Source organism: Panicum virgatum, chromosome 3N, assembly GCF_016808335.1.
Source record: "Panicum virgatum strain AP13 chromosome 3N, P.virgatum_v5, whole genome shotgun sequence".
Classification (NCBI taxonomy): Eukaryota; Viridiplantae; Streptophyta; class Magnoliopsida; order Poales; family Poaceae; genus Panicum; species Panicum virgatum.
Window position 1 is genome coordinate 7,967,476 of NC_053147.1, and position 17,455 is coordinate 7,984,930.

Here is a 17,455-nt window from a genome sequence, read left to right on the forward strand (position 1 = left end):
GTTGCTGCGCCATCTGGGTGGGCCAATGTTTTTTTTAAGCCGTAATTGTTAGGCTGGTGTTTTCTTTCTTTTTTTTTTTGAAAGCGGCTAGTGTTTTCTTGAAGACATATAATTGCTAGTGACTCATGAGATTGGCTGCAGGACATCAGAAACAATAAAGTTAAGCGAGGGCTGCGAGGCAAGATAAGAAATGGAACCGAAGGAGGCAACAATATATATGGAACAGGAGAAGGCAATAACTTACAATAATATAATAAAAGCAGTGATGCTTAATAACATATTAAAAGCTAATAAGGTTGATGATTTGGTGCTTCATATTTGATTCATAGTTCATAGGGGACGTCTTAGTGTCATCGTACATGCCTCCTGACAACTTCGTTTTTATTTGAAATAATAATAACAGAGATGATGGCATATTAGCACACATATCTGTACTCCATTTCTAACAGGCAACATTCTATTCAAATGTCATAAAAATACATTCCATGTCCACATGTTTAGACTTAACAAAAGGGCACAGACTGTTCAGGTTCACAAAGCCTCAAGTTCTACAGGTCTACAAAAGGGCATAACGATTAAAAAATATATTGTAAGTTCTAGTACATTAAGATAGCTAATGAGTGTAAGATCAAACTTGATTGGCCTGATCCGCATGGAATCATTTATATGAGCTCTTTTCGGGTCGCTTTACTTATCCAGGCTCTTAAGCAGCACCACTGGTTTGAGGACCTGTGTTTGATCATCCAGATGCGCCCTTCAATTTCAGTAAGCAAATGAGACTAGTGGAGTTTGAATTGCAAACAGATGGTTTAAACTGTACTAACCTGTGAGATAATGCAGTTTATAGTGCCAGCAGTAGTGAAGTACTGGAATATTCATATGCTTTGGATATACAAATTAGTTCACTGCAGACATATGAATGCAGATTAGAACTTAGAAGTATACTGCTAATAGTTATATCCTAATTACCATTGCAAATCAGAAAACACTCCTGAGTTCTTACTCCCATGCATATTTCAGTTTCTCTTGGAGAAACCATCTATAATTTATGTTAGTATAAATATGTAGCATTCTGAAAAGTTGATCAGCATGGATGCTAGGAGTAATAGCAAGGCCTTGAGCATGTGTTATGTTTCTCCATAGTCCACAAGAGGCAATACTAAAGGGCACGAGCACATGAATGAGTTCTGCAAGTACAGATCAAGCATGTGTTGTTGCTGTGAACGGGCCCTACTTTGATCCTCCAGAAGAGCATACCACAAGTGTTTATGAGGATGGCACTATGGTGGAGTTATATGTACAATTTCGTGCCAAACATGGGGTATGCACTTCGTCGAACAGGTAGTGAGCACAGGCCATGGCAAATGTCAGGTAAAGAGGAAGGATGTTCTTGTAGAGATAGCTGCACTGTTCCAACCGTGGTCCAAAGAAGAGGATGCAGAGGAAGGACTAACCATGGGGGCAAAGGCTGGCGACAAGGGGATTATTTCTTGACCTTTCGTTGCAGCGGCGCAGGAGCGTTGCCCGGCGGATGATCGGGAGATGAACAGGTTAGGGTAATTGTTTTTCACTGGGAGCGATGTAGAGACGTAGGGCGATAAAGGTGAAGGTTTTTTTTTTAATCAGAAAGGTGAAGTCCGGGGCTTCAGGCCTTCTCGCGAGGATTCGCTGGACTTGAGTTCCTGAATCCCCTGATCTATCTAGAAGGAATGGTGGGGCAACCTATGAACTGAGGGTTGAGTTCCTACCAAGGCTTCATCGGAGGGCTCTTATTTGTAGATGACGCGGACGAATCAGGTTAGAGATTGTATGGTGCGGATTTCGTTCGTTAGAGATATCATAGCTCCTATTTCTTTATAAATGATGGCATTAAGATCTCGATGGGTGCATGTATGATCGATCAGTGAGTAGCTGAGATAGAGGAATTAAAATTCAGAGCATGCACCACCTCATCTGCTGAATGCTTGCACATAATTGGACTATTGCAGATGGACGACCGCTATTAAAATGCAAGCAAGCACACATGTATCCAACTCGCCCGCGCATGCACCATGCATGAAGACAAATCAAAATAATGCTGTGATCTATCTTTCTCAATTAGCCGGGCCGTGCATGCAAAGGAGTCAAGTAGCATAAATATCTATACTAAAAAGAGTTAGAGGTGCACCTAAGAATCACCAGTTTATACTCTACACAGGACATATATATATATTCCGGTTGGTTGGTGGTGGTGTACTACCTTATTTTTCTATCGAACTTGCTTGCGCATTGTACTATCTATATGTCGCATGATTGAGTGGAATTTGGCAATTTTGCTGAACGAAACTTGCTCCTTGCAGGTACGTACTGGGTGGTCCATATACTACTGATACTCTACATAAACCACACGTATGAGAAGGGAAAGATAGGGTAGGCGGCCGGGTGGCAACATATATTTTATTCTTGACGATGTTACCAGCCCATGATACGATGAGGAGTTTTTGGTATTCCAAAAACCAAATCTATGTCGAGTAAAAAGGGAAATATGTGTCTACACTTTACATATAAAGTACAAGAAATTTTGTAAGTAACATGCGACCGGAATCCGTTGTAGTCTAGCTGGTTAGGATACTCGGCTCTCACCCGAGAGACCCGGGTTCGAGTCCCGGCAACGGAAAACTTTCTTTTTGTCGCCGTCGGCCTGCTAAATGGGCCGCGAAAAAAGGCCCAAAGGCCAGCTGTGACCGTTCTTCGTCATCTTGCTAAATGGGCCGCGAAAAAAGGCCCAAAGGCCAGCTGTGACCACTCTTCGTCATCTAGGCCCGCCCACAGCTTTCAGAAAATTCTGAGATTGAGTTTGTTCGCAGTTCCATATAGCCAATTGATGGAGTGAGTCAGCAGATCCTCAGCATGCGGAGAATGGGAGTACTTGGCCTTTTCAGTGAGACACGAACACCTTTTTGGCTTCACTTCACACACCAAACGCCGTGCCGTCGAGAAGCAGCCACGCAGGCCAGCCGGCCGCCGGATCGTAGCCGGCGTCCCCATGCCATGATGCAGACCAGTCCAACACTCGGATCGGCTGTAGAATGCACAAGCTGTCTGTGTGCACGACTGTGCTGACAGCTGAGCGATGCGCGTGCCCCGGGCATCAACGTCTCAAGTCAAAGGAGTAGTAGACCGCAAGCAGTGGACAGTGGTGGATCAGTGGATGCTGAGTGCCAACGCTACTCAACTTGCACAGAGGTGCTCCGACCAAAATGCACACGTCTACACTGACCTCTCAAAAAGTCTCAAGCCTCCGATCCGATCCTCGCTTAGTCGCTTGGGGTTCTGTATGGATACAAAGTATTTTTGAAGTATTGGATAAATAGTAGTAGGATTTTACAAAATACTTTGGTTTTTAAAAGTTCGTGGGTGTTTGTATGCAACAAATTTTATGGTTTTAAAAACCGTAGTACTATCAAAATTGTAGTCTTTTTGGAGTTCTAAAAACTCCACTCCAAACCTCATTTTTGTAAACCATGGTTTTGCGTATCTTTTGCTTATAATACAAGTATACAACTGCTTATAATACAAGTATACAACTACAGTTTCTTGATATTATATTATATTTCTAAAACCGCAACATCCAAACAGACTCATCCTTTTATCTAAACTTGCATTTCATTTTGAGTAAAAAAAAAAACTTGCATTTCATTTTCCTTCTTCAACTTCAAAATTGCTTCGTCCCGAAATCAAATCTTCAGGCCAACGATGATACAGTAATACTCTCTCCATATTTCTTTACTTGTCGTTAGAAAAAAAAAACTCAGTTTATTTTAGTATAAATTTGTTGTCCGAAATGACAACTAAAAGAATGCGGAGGGAGTAAAAAAAACAACCGAAATCCAAGATCCTTTCCTCCGTCCTCTCTCCTGCGCCAGACGACGAGATAAAGGGCGCGAAAATAAATAAATAAATAAATACTACCGAACCAACTCGCCGTGCGCCCGTGCCTTGCAATCCATCACCGCCCAACTAATCGTCGTCTCGTTCCTCTCCCCTCCGCTGGCCGCGGCGAGGCGAGGCGGCTGATCACCGAACGGGCCCTCTCCGGCGACCACCGCGCCCCGGCTTCAGGTACCCTCCCCCTCCACGCCCGCCCCTTCCGCCAGGAGCCCTACCCTACCCTCCTGCTGGGGAACCGGATGCATTCCGCGCTTTTTTCCTTCTTCTCTTGCTTCCGTAGTTTTCGTTGCTTCCGATGGATCAGTGCCAGGTCTTTCGTTTCCTCCCGGGTCTTCCATCCATCCATCCCGTCTACTAGTCTGTCGCGAATCTGTTTCGAGGAGTAGTTGCGCACGAGATTGCTGCGGGGTTTCTGCTGCGGTGGAAGTGAACTCCCCACGCGGGCCGTGTCGAGTCCGCACGCCGCCTCCCCTTCCCCCCTGATTTCTTCTTCTGCTTGGGGACGGATGGAAACCGATTAACTGAATCTGTTAGTCTTCTTGGATGGGTAATTCACCACGAAGGCGGTGTGGTGTAGTAGCTGACTTCTTGTCAATGCTTGATTGATGTGTCGATCCGTGGGCCGCATTTCCCCCAATCTGATTTGTGGCCTGGAACATCATTCTGAGAAGGAGATAGACAATGTTTCCCTGGTTCAAGTTCAATAGTAGAAGAAAAACAGTTCGTAATTTTCTTTTTAAAAAAATCGCATCTTGCGATTTCCGCACTTAGTGGAATTGGGCTATGTCACCATCGTCAAAATAAATAACGGATTATTTGGTTCCTCCGGAGTTACCTAGATTGTGTGGGAGGAGTCTGCCATGCTGCTACGTTGTTGGCATGCTCTTGTCCCCTTCTCTGTTCCATTATTTAGGCTACCAGTTCTCTTGATCTCAATGGGCCATTCACATATCCTGCAGGAGCAATGGCTCTGTCTTCGCCAATACGGATTTCTCTCATTGTTTCCTTCTTCGGGATTCTGGCGTTCGTGCTTGGTGTCATCGCAGAAAACAAAAAGGTCAGGCTTTTACCTTGTTATGAGCACTGATCGTTGTGCCTTTTTTTTTTTGTTCCTTGTGAAGGATGATGAATTCAGCACAACACCAAACATTATCGTTATTACGAATTTCCTCTAAACATGCCTGTAATTTTGTATTGTCTTTGTACAGCCCGCTGCTGGGACTCCAATCCCAGGAAAGGATGTCGTCATCTGCAAGTTTCCAAGTGATCCGACTCTTGCAATGGGTAGCCTGTCCCTTGCGGCCCTTGTGGTAGCTGCCGTTGTAGGGCATGTTGCTATCTTTTTTCCCTACTCGGGCAAGTCGGTTCCTCGTGGAGCACTCTTTCAAAGCACCAGCTTGACTGTGTTCTTCGTTGTTGCTGAGTGAGTGCCCTTTCAGCTCTATAACTGCAAATCTCATATGGTCCGGAAACAATATGCCTTCTGTATTTATATTGCTTCTTTTCTGTGGCTCACTTGTTGGGTCCTCCTGCCATTTAGTGATATTGAACTGCAAACTAATCCATCCAAGTTTTGCATTCCAGAATTGTCTTCCCTGACCCTGAAGTCACTTTATTGTGTTGTGTTTGGTATAATAATGCTAATCAATGCTAAAAGTGTAAAATTGCCCATCTAGAAGGTTATTCGACTAAATATCGCATCATGCAATCTTCTGCACTGATGATTTCGGATTTTCGGCATACAGGCTATTAGCATTTTATTTCCATTACCACCATTGTACGGCTTGTGCATCATGCTGTTTCCTGCACTTAAATCTATTTCGAGTAACGAATGTGCGCGTTGTTGATTCTCTTTGCTTGTGAAATCAGGCTTGTCTCAGGCCTGGCTATTGCAATGTTGCTCTGGGCAACTGTTACTGAGGGCCTTCTCCGCAGCAATACCATCCATCACGACATGAATTACCAGTGCCCTACTGCAAAGACTGGACTGTTTGGTGGTGCCGCTTTCCTTGCCCTAGACGCCGCTCTCTTCTGGCTTGTTTGCCAGATGCTGGCCCTCAATGCAAGGGCTGACTACCTGGATGAGGATGACAACAAGGGCGAATATGGCCAGGTTTACGCTGCTGAAGTTGATGCCTCGAAGGTCTGAGCCCATGTGGTCATCGCTCGTCAGGGTTTTATGCTTAGTGCCACTATATTATGCCGTCAACAAAGTCGCTTTTAGCTCTCATTAATCTGTATATAGTATTATGCTGGTTGCAAAGTCATAAGTAAGGCTGTTACTTATTCTACATTTTCAGATTTCAGTGTGAACAATAAACTGCATTCTCGATGCAATTGGTTTGCTACTTCCCTAAGTGAATCTAACCTTGTGCTATACTGCTCTGTTTTATGCTGTGACTGTTATCCTGGGAGCTTGTTCCAAATACCAGAGTTCCTGCATCTGAGGGGGCACTATGCTGGAGAGGCTGAATTTCAGAATATTCTAGATATACTGCATGCATAGGGAATAAATTCATTTGACACCTCAGGTCAGAAGCATTAACTACAAGGATGAAATATACTGATAAAATTTCATATTGTAGTAATGTATAGCTGGAGCATACTATTGTTTACAACACTGTAAATTGTAGGCATTGCCCATCATGTTCAGAATGTACTCTATGTGCTAGCTTAACAAGCAACAGACACTACAAGGACAGGATTCCTATGTTTTCACCCTGCAGTCTTTGATTGGCCACCACCCAAAACCTTTTGGTTCAGAACCAAGGTCATGGAACTTCCAGATCAGGATCAGACACCAATATCATGTCCTGATTGCATCTGTCATTTTATACTGAGGTAACATACAGCCGTCCGCTGAACTGCTTCCAACTTCCAAGTCAGTTAGGTAGTGGAGGCTATCACTACTGCAACAAGGGTGTTACGTGAATTGCAAATGTCTTCAAGGCCTCCTACTTCGAAACATGAACAGTGAATGAAGTACACTGCATCATGGGAAGAGTAGTTTGGATGTAAGTGCCACTGTACCAGTGTATGTAGAAACAGAAAAACAATTTCCATTCTGCAAGGCCTGATAAAGAGGAATGTAGGATAATTCCTTGGGACCCTTTTACAATTCATGACATGAATATTCAACGAAATTTAAAAAACACACGACATGAATGATGCACCATTTAAGAAATAACTAATGGACTTGAATGAAATGATAACTACATATGGATATGAAGTCTGAACATCTCAAAAGAAAACGGACGGATCTGATGATCAGAAAAGCCAAAAACACAGGGGGAGAAAAGGCAGAAAAGAAATTCAGTAGAACTATGAGCAATGATAATTTACCTAAGTCCTCGTCAGTTTCAAACATGATTGATACTTGACATGATTCTTGGTCACTGCAATCAGAATGGTGATGTTTAAAGGACAGTATAGAATCTACATCCGGAATTTGTGATAAACAAAAAAAATGTTATGGGTATTTGCAGTCTGATGCTTTACATGAGGTGATGCAGGGGTTTCAGCATGATGATGGTTAGAATTCGATAAAAAGCAATGATATTCAACCCTAACACGAGCTCAAGCTGAACCACCTTGAGAAGCCTCCTTACTTTTGTCAAGCTCAAAATTCCAGAACAACATGATGTATGAGCGCAAACTAACACAAAACTGCACTTAAGCTTTCGCAGAGCTGCACAAAGCTTGGCGAGGTTATCATAAAAGTACACTCTTTAGGTAAGCCTGTTACCAATAGCATCTGACCAGATCAATGGGGCAAACCTTGTGGAGGCATTACAGGCAATATGACTTGTGTAGCTAACCTGTGGAACTGGATGGTTTCATGGTCAGATCCTATTAAACAAATGGGAGCCCCTTGAGAGCCCAATCCTGTGGCAGCCTTGGCAATCAGTATATTTCCTCATTATTGGTGGCCCTTAACTTTACCTCCAATTTAGAAAATAAAGAGGCTATTTAAGCTATTTAAATGAACAAAGGCACAAAGCATTTAGTTGAGACTACATATTTGGGTTACAAGATATTCTGTCTGGTTAGATTTTTAATACAAGTAGTTAGTTTTGTGAAAAAGGGCATGTTTTTACCTGGCTTCTAAGTGTTCGTTACCTTTCTTTCATAGCTTGACTATCGGTCAGAAAATGCAACAAGCTGATCCATTCCTTTTACCTGCGCGGGTCGTTGCATTTGTCTACTTGTCCCCCTCCTCTTTTGATACTTTCCTAAGACTTAATATGACACCTCCGCTAAGACAGGTGGTAACAATAGCAAGCGAACCTTCTGTTGGAATATGATAACCTACCATAAGTAGAAACCCATAATTAAATGAGATGAAAAGCACTTAAAAGCCAGTAATATCCAGAGAGATTAAAACATTTGGTGAATAATGAATATTAATGTAAGAAAATAAGAACTAGTTGATGGTTCTAATTGACTTACCAAAAAAGTCAAAGATCATCTTTGTCCCTATGAAGCCCAAAACGATACCAATAGCAGGCTGCAGAACAAATTGCCAATAGCAGTAAGCGGTACATTCAGATAATAGAGTAATATATGAACCTCTTTACTCATCGACCATTCACAATCGCAAACAATACAGGAGGTTCAAAAGTTAACAACAATAATCCAATACCATCAGTTACCACTAGCATGTACCTAATTTTCACATTGAATGATGTAAAATTAAATGATTTGTTTGTTCTACTGTAAGATAACAACAGAAGGAAATAAATAATATCTAATTATTCAAAATTAGAAGGGAAATAACACAAGAAACCTTGCAATATTCACCTGTAGATACTCCAATTCGGCCATGCTTTCAGAAATGAGAACATACAGTGACCGCAAACCTACATGGTAATAGTTCCATCAGGTTAACTCTCGACATTGTATGGAAGTGCAGAAAAAAATGAAATATACACAAGATTTTGACCAAGCAGACAGCAAACCCACCACTAGGGCAGATGTAGTTCTTGTGAAACTTTTAAGCTACGAATGCTAATAGTTGTATACCAAAAGCAAACAGACTGGATTTTTACCAGAAATGGCAAAAATATTTGATGATAGTATTATAAGTGGATCCCTTGTGACGCCGAAGACTGCTGGTATTGAGTCAATCTGTGGAACACAAATGTTAATCCTTACAATTGGAGGTTATAAATAGAGAAGAAAGTGCATGAAATAGCACAGGAAAGAACCTACAGCGAAAGCAATATCACTCAGCTCAATCACTGCCAAAGTCAAGAGTAATGGTGTGGCCTGCAGATATTAAGCAAAAAAAGTACCACATCTTCAGGAACATATAGAACATCAATACCGTATGAAGAATTGGATATAAAACAATTCCATGAAATTATCCATCCAGCTAAGCATCTATGTTGTTGTACACAGAAGCATAGCCATGGATGCTGAAACAGTAACACACTAAAACAATGGGGAATGCATAAAAGTTCCATGTTTCCATATAGCTTTAGTAAATTATCCATCTTAAACGGACAACACTTACTTTCCATAAGCCATCTTGACTAGTGAAAAACCGGTCATCATCATAATAATCTGAAAAGGGAGACAGAGGAATGAGTTCATGTTCATCTACACACTATGCATTGCAAGTGAATAATCTTGACTGGTGAAAATATGTAGTTCCAATTCCTAAGATATCTAATTCAAGAATTTGGGTGAGAAGCTGATCATTATGCCTATAATCTGGAGTGGACAGTGGAGCATTTTAATAACCTAAATAGCAGAATGGTAAGGAACACTGAAATCATACCAGTGACTGGAATGAACTTTTGGCATGTTTTCACAATGAAGTTATCGGATAGATCAGATTCTTCTTCTTCTCCAGCAAATAGCTGCCATTATGTTAATACTACAGTATCAGTGTCATGGCCCTTACTTAATATCTTGAAGCTATTTAATGAAACTTTGTGTGACTGTCTTGAAGAGCCTTTCCAACATCCAAAAAAGTGGAAACAGGACTTTGCTTTTTCCACAAAGGGTAACTTTACAGGAAACAAAAAACTTATGAGCTCACCAGTCTCATGAAGTTAACAGCGCATGCTAACCACTATTATGTTAATGCTAAAAACAAAGGAAAACAACGAAAGTTACTAAAAGGGTTAGTGTGCCCCATCAATTTTCAGGAAATGAACAGTCTTACCTTGTAAGAAGTGAATAGTAGGATCAAAGCCAACAGCAGGTTCACCGCCTCAAATTTCTACAGAACATGAGAATATTGTAACAGCTAATATAATACAATAACAAAAACATAACCAGCGTTAGCATGAGAGAACAATCAACCTGAATGGTAGCTACTCCAAGGATGATCATCACAACCCGAAAGACAACTGCTCCAGCAATACCATAAGAAAGTACTCGGTTCTTGTTTCAGATATTTGAAATGGTGAGAAAAGTTACAAGGTACACTTGAACCTTAACTGCAGAATAGCTATTAAGCATACCTGGTATTCCTTTGGCACTTTGAAATACTTAAAAACCAGAACAAAAACAAAGAGATTGTCCACCGACAAACTCTGTTCCAATAAATACCTGTTACATAAAAGGACAAGATTATATTGTTGTGTATAGAGTTTAGGGAATGCATTTCCATGGTCCACGTTGTTAAAATCGTGATCCTGAAACAGATATTCGGAATTTCGGATGGGAATTCAAACGGTAGGATCGCAAGTTGTAAGATCATAACTACCTAGTATTGTAAAATCAAAGATTGTACTGAACAAGATCGTAAAATCAACCGAATAAAATAAGATCGTAATGTTGTAAAATCACAAGACAGAATCAAGATTTTGACAACTACGGTTATGATCGGTCTTTTTATATAAAATTTAATACAATGGAAAACTCATCTTCAATTATCCAAATTAGTAGTGTTTAAAAGAGTGATATTGGAATATGGAAACAGCAATACGCCTAGATGTATAATTAGTTCAGAAGTAACTAACTAAACTAACTTGCACAAAATAATGGAGGATCCATTCCATAGCAAACTCAAGCTAAAGCTATGATGCAGTGTTGCATGCTTCTCAAAAATGGGCTGTTATTCATATATGATCCTGAAAATCCTAATGCAAAAGGGAGCAAAACTTATAACCATTTTGTAAACCAGTGCTGATGTTAAAGATCACAAGATACACATATCACACACCCAGCAAAATACTCCGATGCCTTTTCAGCTCCATCCCTCAAAGCAATGCTAATTCCAAAAAGCACTGCAGCAAGAATCTGCACCAACCCAATATATCAACTCCATGTACAGAATTAACTTTATCAGGAATATTATGGATAAACGAAACTCACCACCAGTGTGACCCTTCTAATGGCCGAACCTTTCCCGGTCATGCTGGACTCTGGTACAAGCTCCGTGTCCTTGCTGGTTTGAGCACCTGGAGTAGAATTTACTGTGTCCTTTTCTGCATATACGTATCCATAGTCAGCCATCAGAAAGGGATTTCATGAAACCACCACAAATAAACTCAGCGGGCAGCTTCTTCTGGACTATGAGTGACCACTGTAAAATCGACTTTCTGAAGAACCTGACTTCATAAGGTTCTCGATTTTTCCAGAAGTAATAGCGCATTTCTAATGTTGCAACCGAAGCATGCGCCCCTGGCCGAGGGAAGGGATTGAGCAGCGAGAAGGAGAAGGCGGGGGAGCGGCTCACCGGAGCTGAGTGAGACGCCTTCCTCCTGCTCCGCACCCCTGGCGCGCCGCCTCCGCGTTCTCCCCCGCCCCCCGCCTTCCCCATCCCGAGGACGCCGCGACGCGGCGGCCACCGTGACCGCGAGAGGCCGCCATGGGAGCGGCGACGGAAGGAGCGCCACGCGTGCGGGACGCAGCCGCGGGGCCCCAAGCTGCGGGAGGAACCGCGTGGCGGTCGAAGCGGCCACCGCGGAAGCCATCGCCGGCGACGAGGTCGGTCGGGCGAGCTGAGAGCCTGAGACGCGTGGAGCTCGGAAGCGTACGGCCGCAAGCTCAGCCACAGCGGGTGGGAAGTCAGCCACCGAAACGGAGCGCACGTGCGGGCCCGGAGTGTGATCCGTAACCTGTTAAACCAACGGGAACCCGTTAAGCCTCTCTTGTTGGTCTCGCTTCCTACTGGAACGCATCCGCGAGCCGAGGGTTTCTCTCTTGTCTTGCGCCGCGGCTAGCTACCTCTCGACGCCGCGCGATCCTGTTGATTCCCCGGTTTCCTCCGCGATTCGAGGTTGGTTTCCTCCGATTGATGTTGCACGAGGCGCTAATCCTCCGAATCTCTGCTGATTTTCCATTTATTTCGGTGTGATTTTTGGGGTTGGACAGATGGGGGATGGGGCAGAGACTGGCGGCGGTGATGGCGCGACCACGGCGGCGAGGGCGGGGGCGCCGCGGAGGGATATACGTCGGTACAAATGCGAGTTCTGCGGCGTGGTTCGGTCCAAGAAGAGTTTGATCCGCGCCCATGTCCTCCAGAGCCACAAGGTAGTGGTCCTGCTCATGGCACCGTCACTTGTTTTACGCTCCAGATGTGTGTTTCCTTTGTGATTGGAGTAATACTTCTGCTCTGTAGGATGAAGTGGATGGTCTGGAGGATTACCAGGAAGGAGGAAAATGTGCTTCGCGCAAGGAGGTCAGCCATGACTGCAAAGAGTGTGGCATGAGGTTCAAGAAGCCGGCCCATCTGAAGCAGCACATGCAGAGCCATTCACTCGAGGTATCTGGCTTATGTTGAGTTGTAGTATGTGCTTTATGGATGCTTGGGCTAATAATGTTCATCTGATTCATTATCCGATGAACATTCTCTACAATAGAAGGCCAAAATGAAAACTGCAGGCTCTTCTTTTGTGGTTGCTACCGGCCTGTTTTAACAGTTGATTCTGTGGATGTCTTGGTAGTTTCCATTTGGCTCTGTATGGTTCCTTGTTGGGTTGTGGTGTATGGTAGTTTGTTCCGTCAATTATTAATTATGCTGATTTTTGCAGTCTATTTGTTCAGACATGGATGTGTGAAGCATTGGATCCCAAAGAACTCCAAAATGCGAGATGGGCTTGAATGGACTAGTATCGGGATGGGGAGACCCTCCTGAGAAGCTCCATCAAGAGTGCCTCTTTCACGCTATTCTTCAGGTGGTTGTCTCTTCTGTTCTGAGCTGCGTGCTGTTTGTTCCTTCTGTTCATATTGCACGGGATATGCTAAAGGTCCAGTCTCAGCATGGAATGTCATTTTCAGGGAGTCATGTGTCTACCTTATTAGTCATATTTGATAATTGATAGGTTGACGCTGCAACCCCATTTGTGTATATCTAGCCATCACCACTCTATGGTCTTCTCACAATAAAATTGTAATACAAATACGGCAACACAATTTCTTGTGTGAAGTCAATATATTCTGAACTTTAGTTTTATGTGTTTACTGAAACAATCCAATCTCGATGTCTTTTAGTGGAAATAATATATTTCATCCTAGATCCAAATTAATTATCACTTGAATTTGAGGTGCTTGGATAAGTAGTACCCCCTCCATCCCATAACATATGCACTTCTAGAGTTCAAAATTTGTCCCAAAATAAGTGCACCTTTTTTTTTATCAAGACATACCTGTATTGATGTTAAGAAAACCGTACAAATATGCGTACAAGTACAGGTACATCCAAAAAGGATACAGACAGCAGGAATTTTGCAGAAAGACCCCTAACAAACCACAAAATTACATTGAAGACCCTAGGACCTTCCACACCTCCAATCTTGCCGAACCTGCTCCCGCCGGCCACCGCCGGAAGCCACCGGAAGTCGCCGGTTCGCCGTCTTCCTTACTAGATCAGGAGGAACCATATCGCCACCTATGTTGCCCGGATACGCGGATACGGATACCGGTACGCGATACGGGGATACTCCGATACGCCATTTTTTTCAAAAATAAGGATACGGGGATACGCCAATATATATAAAAAATAAAAATAAATAAAAGTTTCAGGAACTAGAATGTGAGAAAATAGAAGTTCCAGGGACTATAATGCGTCGTAAACTCATATATTCATATGTTCTATAATTATTAGAAAAGGGAAGGGGCAAAGGAAAAAAGAACCAACTTTATCTTACCTGTTCGTCTGTTCCACGAATGGGGTCATCTTCTTCCCCAACCTCCGGCACTCTCTTTCTCTTTCTCTGTGTAGCGGCCAACTCCGGCGGCCGCGGCTCCTCCTCTCCCTCTCCGAAGGCCGCGGCTCATCCTCTCCCTCTCTAGCGGTCGCGCGGGCCGTCCAGAGGCGCGCTTTGGCGGCCGTGGCGGCCCGCCAGCGGCGAGCTCCAGCAGCGCAGCACCACCCTAAATAGTGCTTTAACAGATGTGCGGGCCTCTGTCTGGACAGGCCACGCAGCCGCTGGAGCAGTAGGAGGCACGGACGGGTGGGCGGGCGGAGGTGACGGCAAGGGAGCAACGAGCGATGGGGAAGGAGCAGGAGGAGGCACGGGCGGGTGGCCGGGCGGTGGTGACGGCAAGGGAGCGATGAGCAGCAGGGAAGGAGCAGGAGGAGGCGTGGGCGGGTGGCCGAGCGGCGGTGACGGCAAGGGAGCCGTGCGAGGCTGCTGCGGGCCTGCGGCTGCGCGAGTGGGGATGAGAGGGTGGCACAGCTGAACGGAGGACCTTTATACGAAGCGATTGAGTGGTGTTGTTAGGGTTTGAAGGTATCGGACAGGTATTCCATGAGTATCCGATTTATTTTTATTATTTGAAAATACCTAAATAGTCTGATACTTACGGGATACGTATCCGGGAGTATCCGTGGAGTACGGGTATTCGATACCGGTACGTGAGTTTTGCGAAGTATCCGCGTATCATAGATCGCCACATGGCTTTGAAGAGTCGCAGTAGGCACTCACCCACACGGATGAGATGAAGGCTTCGCCGATAGCCCATCGACCGGGGTCGCACCCCAAGCTCCTCCGATCTTGGACCGCTACTCGCCGTCGACGACCTCCGCCGTCAAGGGAAGCACGAGCTTGGTCCATCCTCCGACCCTCCACGGAACCCGTATCCTGCTCTGCAGCCTCAAGGCAAAGGCCTCGTACCTTCACCGCTTGCCGGAGACGAAGAAGTACGGAAGCCAAACTCTTGTACAGGAGCTCCACGCCGGGAGCACCTCCTCCACAGGCTTGCTTAGATATGAGACAACCTAACTCTAGTTGTCTTTTTTCTACTTTCTCTTGTCCCAAAGTGTAGTGATTACACCTTTACAAAGGGCTATATGTAATTTGTCAACAACATTGATCTCTTCACCTCAAACCTAGAAGTGAACTTATTTCGGGACGGAGGGAGTAGTTGCCAATTGGCTCTGCTTTTGGTTGGATTGTTGTATGGCATTTGATTCTCTGATTTCTGCAGACTACCAAGTGAGATATAAAAGCGTGAAGCATTGGATCCCAAAGAACTCCAAAATGCGATAAGGTCTTGAATGGACTAGTATCAGGATCGGGAGACTGTTCTGAGAAGCTCCATCAAGAGTGCCTTATTCACACGCTTCTTCAGGTTTGCTCATTTATTTCGACCTGCTTATTCTAAGATCTTCCATTTTCCCTTTTGTGCTTGCTGTTGTTATTTACATGTGCTTTATAACTGTACTTTCTATGTATTTCAAGATACTTAAGGATCCTGCCGTAGCATGCCCCTCTGTGGTACCATTTGCAGCGCTATTACATTATTTCTAGTAAACCTTACTTTGTGCACTATATTGATGTATGCATTCTGAACACTATTGCAGAGACCCTTTGTTTGCCATGTAGATGGTTGTCCCTTAAGTTATAGCAGAAAGGACCATTTGAACAGACATCTACTTACTCATCAAGGGAAACTATTTGTGTGCCCCATCGAAGGATGCGACTGTAAGTTCAATATCAAGGGTAATATGCAGAGACATGTCCAGGAAATCCATAAAGATGGTTCTCCTTGTGAAAGCAAGAAGGAATTCATTTGTCCGGAGGTTAACTGTGGGAAGACTTTCAAATATGCTTCCAAGTTAAAAAAGCACGAAGAATCACATGGTAAGAAACTCGCTTTACAACCATTTCCATTTTTCTGATACTGACTCCAAATAGCGCACTTTTGCAACGCCCAATGAAATTTTATAGTTTATTGATTTTACTTGGATTGGATGTAGGAAGTTATAGTCTATTCCATCCCTTTGAGTCAACTTTACCAATGTGAACTCTCTGTAATCGCTAATTACCAAAGTTCTCTTTGTCGTGATGAACTTTTGGTTCATGTGATGCAGTCAAACTGGACTGCACAGAGGTTATCTGCTGTGAACCAGGCTGCATGAAAACTTTTACAAATGTGGAATGCCTCAAAGCACATAACCAATCCTGCCATCAACATGTTCAGTGTGATGTCTGTGGTACTAAACAACTAAAGAGGAATTTTAAGCGTCATCGCCAAATGCATGAAGGCTCCTGCATTACTGAAAGGGTCAAATGCCGCTTTGATGACTGCAAATGTTCATTTTCAAAGGTTTGGTTTGTAATCTAGCACTGCCTGATTCTCTTATGATTCGTTCTCTCGAATTTATTAGCAAAATTACTTTGTTATTCATTCTTGGTGAACCTGGAACTGCAGAAATCCAATTTGGAGAAGCATGTTAAGGCGGTCCATGAGCAGCGCCGACCTTTCGTTTGCCAATTCTCTGGGTGTGGCAAGAAGTTTTCTTACAAGCATGTAAGGGACATCCATGAGAAGTCTAGTGCTCATGTGCACACTGAGGTAACACGGATAGCCAATAACAATTTTGAAAAATAAATTAGGCACTTCCCTTTGGAAATGCAGCTTGCCTGGGGATGTTTATGATTCCCCACCACTTGTTTGCAGGGTGATTTTGTTGAGGCGGATGAACAGCGACTGCGTTCAGCAGGGGGGCGAAAGAGAAAGCCCGTATCTGTCGAGACTTTCATGCGGAAGAGGGTAGCTGCTCCTGATGATGCACCTGCTCATGTTGATGGAACTGAGTATCTGAGATGGCTTCTCTCCGGTTGATCCGTCCAGGACCCGAAGGGAGAAGAGACGCAATCACGCAAGATATTTTGGGCATTCAATTGAAATATCTGTAATTTACTTTGCATGTATAGGCAGAGGAAAGCAACATGTTAGATATTTATATAGGATTCAGACATGGTAGGGATTATTAGATCCTCAATATAAATACAATATGCCATACTAGAATTTGAGGCGCAAGAGTAGCAGATCGTTATCATTTTATCATGTATGTTTAAATGCTTCAACCTTCAGCACAGCTTGGAAACATGTTCGATGCAAATTCCTGTGAGCTTTGCCCCCCCCCCCCCCCCCCCCTCTCTCTCTCTTTTTTTCCCCTGTTGTTTCAGAGAATCCTGGATTCAAAATAGGATTATTTGCAACTTCATTCCAGCAAATCTCTGCAATTCTGCATAGGGAAAGCACTGCAAGCTCCAGCATACAAGTATACAACTGGAGCATACTGAAGAGCACAGTACTGCGCATGACACTTTTTAAG

At 43.7% G+C, this 17,455-nt stretch overlaps 3 protein-coding genes, 1 long non-coding RNA gene and 1 other non-coding gene across 16 annotated transcripts; 3 read left to right on the forward strand and 2 right to left on the reverse strand.

Annotated features, from left to right (window-relative positions):
- Positions 1-432: 432 nt before the first annotated feature.
- On the reverse strand, positions 433-1,937 carry LOC120664089. Its single transcript, XR_005670712.1, has 3 exons — positions 1,455-1,937; positions 825-905; positions 433-754 (listed from the first exon to the last, which is right to left on the reverse strand). It is a non-coding gene; the product is annotated as an uncharacterized LOC120664089 (long non-coding RNA).
- A 646-nt stretch (positions 1,938-2,583) lies between these two features.
- On the forward strand, positions 2,584-2,656 carry TRNAE-CUC. The gene has a single exon. It is a non-coding gene; the product is annotated as a tRNA-Glu (tRNA).
- A 1,290-nt stretch (positions 2,657-3,946) lies between these two features.
- Positions 3,947-6,315, forward strand: LOC120664094. Its single transcript, XM_039943098.1, has 4 exons — positions 3,947-4,101; positions 4,890-4,987; positions 5,139-5,353; positions 5,800-6,315. The coding sequence occupies exons 2-4, from the start codon at positions 4,895-4,897 to the stop codon at positions 6,077-6,079; spliced, it is 588 nt and encodes a 195-aa protein (XP_039799032.1). The 5' UTR covers positions 3,947-4,101; positions 4,890-4,894; the 3' UTR covers positions 6,080-6,315.
- Positions 6,316-6,465: 150 nt separating this feature from the next.
- Positions 6,466-11,935, reverse strand: LOC120664090 (thylakoid membrane protein TERC, chloroplastic-like). 8 transcript variants are annotated; one of them, XR_005670719.1, is made up of 16 exons: positions 11,624-11,935; positions 11,260-11,372; positions 11,108-11,184; positions 10,404-10,491; positions 10,243-10,323; positions 10,103-10,159; positions 9,713-9,794; positions 9,446-9,495; positions 9,142-9,198; positions 8,979-9,057; positions 8,731-8,789; positions 8,380-8,437; positions 8,110-8,238; positions 7,708-7,748; positions 7,273-7,325; positions 6,466-6,917 (listed from the first exon to the last, which is right to left on the reverse strand). XR_005670719.1 is itself a non-coding variant. In XM_039943093.1 (14 exons), the coding sequence occupies exons 1-13, from the start codon at positions 11,859-11,861 to the stop codon at positions 8,132-8,134; spliced, it is 1,146 nt and encodes a 381-aa protein (XP_039799027.1). In that variant the 5' UTR covers positions 11,862-11,935; the 3' UTR covers positions 6,466-6,917; positions 8,110-8,131. The 8 variants fall into 8 exon arrangements, 1 of the variants encoding a protein (XP_039799027.1); XR_005670714.1 differs by lacking the exon at positions 7,708-7,748; XR_005670716.1 differs by having other exon boundaries at positions 7,273-7,748.
- Positions 11,936-12,029: 94 nt separating this feature from the next.
- On the forward strand, positions 12,030-17,248 carry LOC120664092 (transcription factor IIIA-like). 5 transcript variants are annotated; one of them, XR_005670720.1, is made up of 9 exons: positions 12,078-12,166; positions 12,262-12,420; positions 12,509-12,652; positions 12,921-13,064; positions 15,319-15,462; positions 15,695-15,974; positions 16,205-16,440; positions 16,546-16,689; positions 16,795-17,248. XR_005670720.1 is itself a non-coding variant. In XM_039943094.1 (7 exons), exons 2-7 carry the CDS (start codon positions 12,262-12,264, stop codon positions 16,957-16,959), a joined length of 1,128 nt encoding a protein of 375 aa, XP_039799028.1. In that variant the 5' UTR covers positions 12,030-12,166; the 3' UTR covers positions 16,960-17,248. The 5 variants fall into 5 exon arrangements, 3 of the variants coding, with proteins under 3 accessions (XP_039799028.1, XP_039799029.1, XP_039799030.1); XR_005670721.1 differs by having other exon boundaries at positions 12,934-13,064; XM_039943094.1 differs by lacking the exons at positions 12,921-13,064; positions 15,319-15,462 and having other exon boundaries at positions 12,030-12,166.
- The last annotated feature ends 207 nt before the right edge of the window (positions 17,249-17,455 follow it).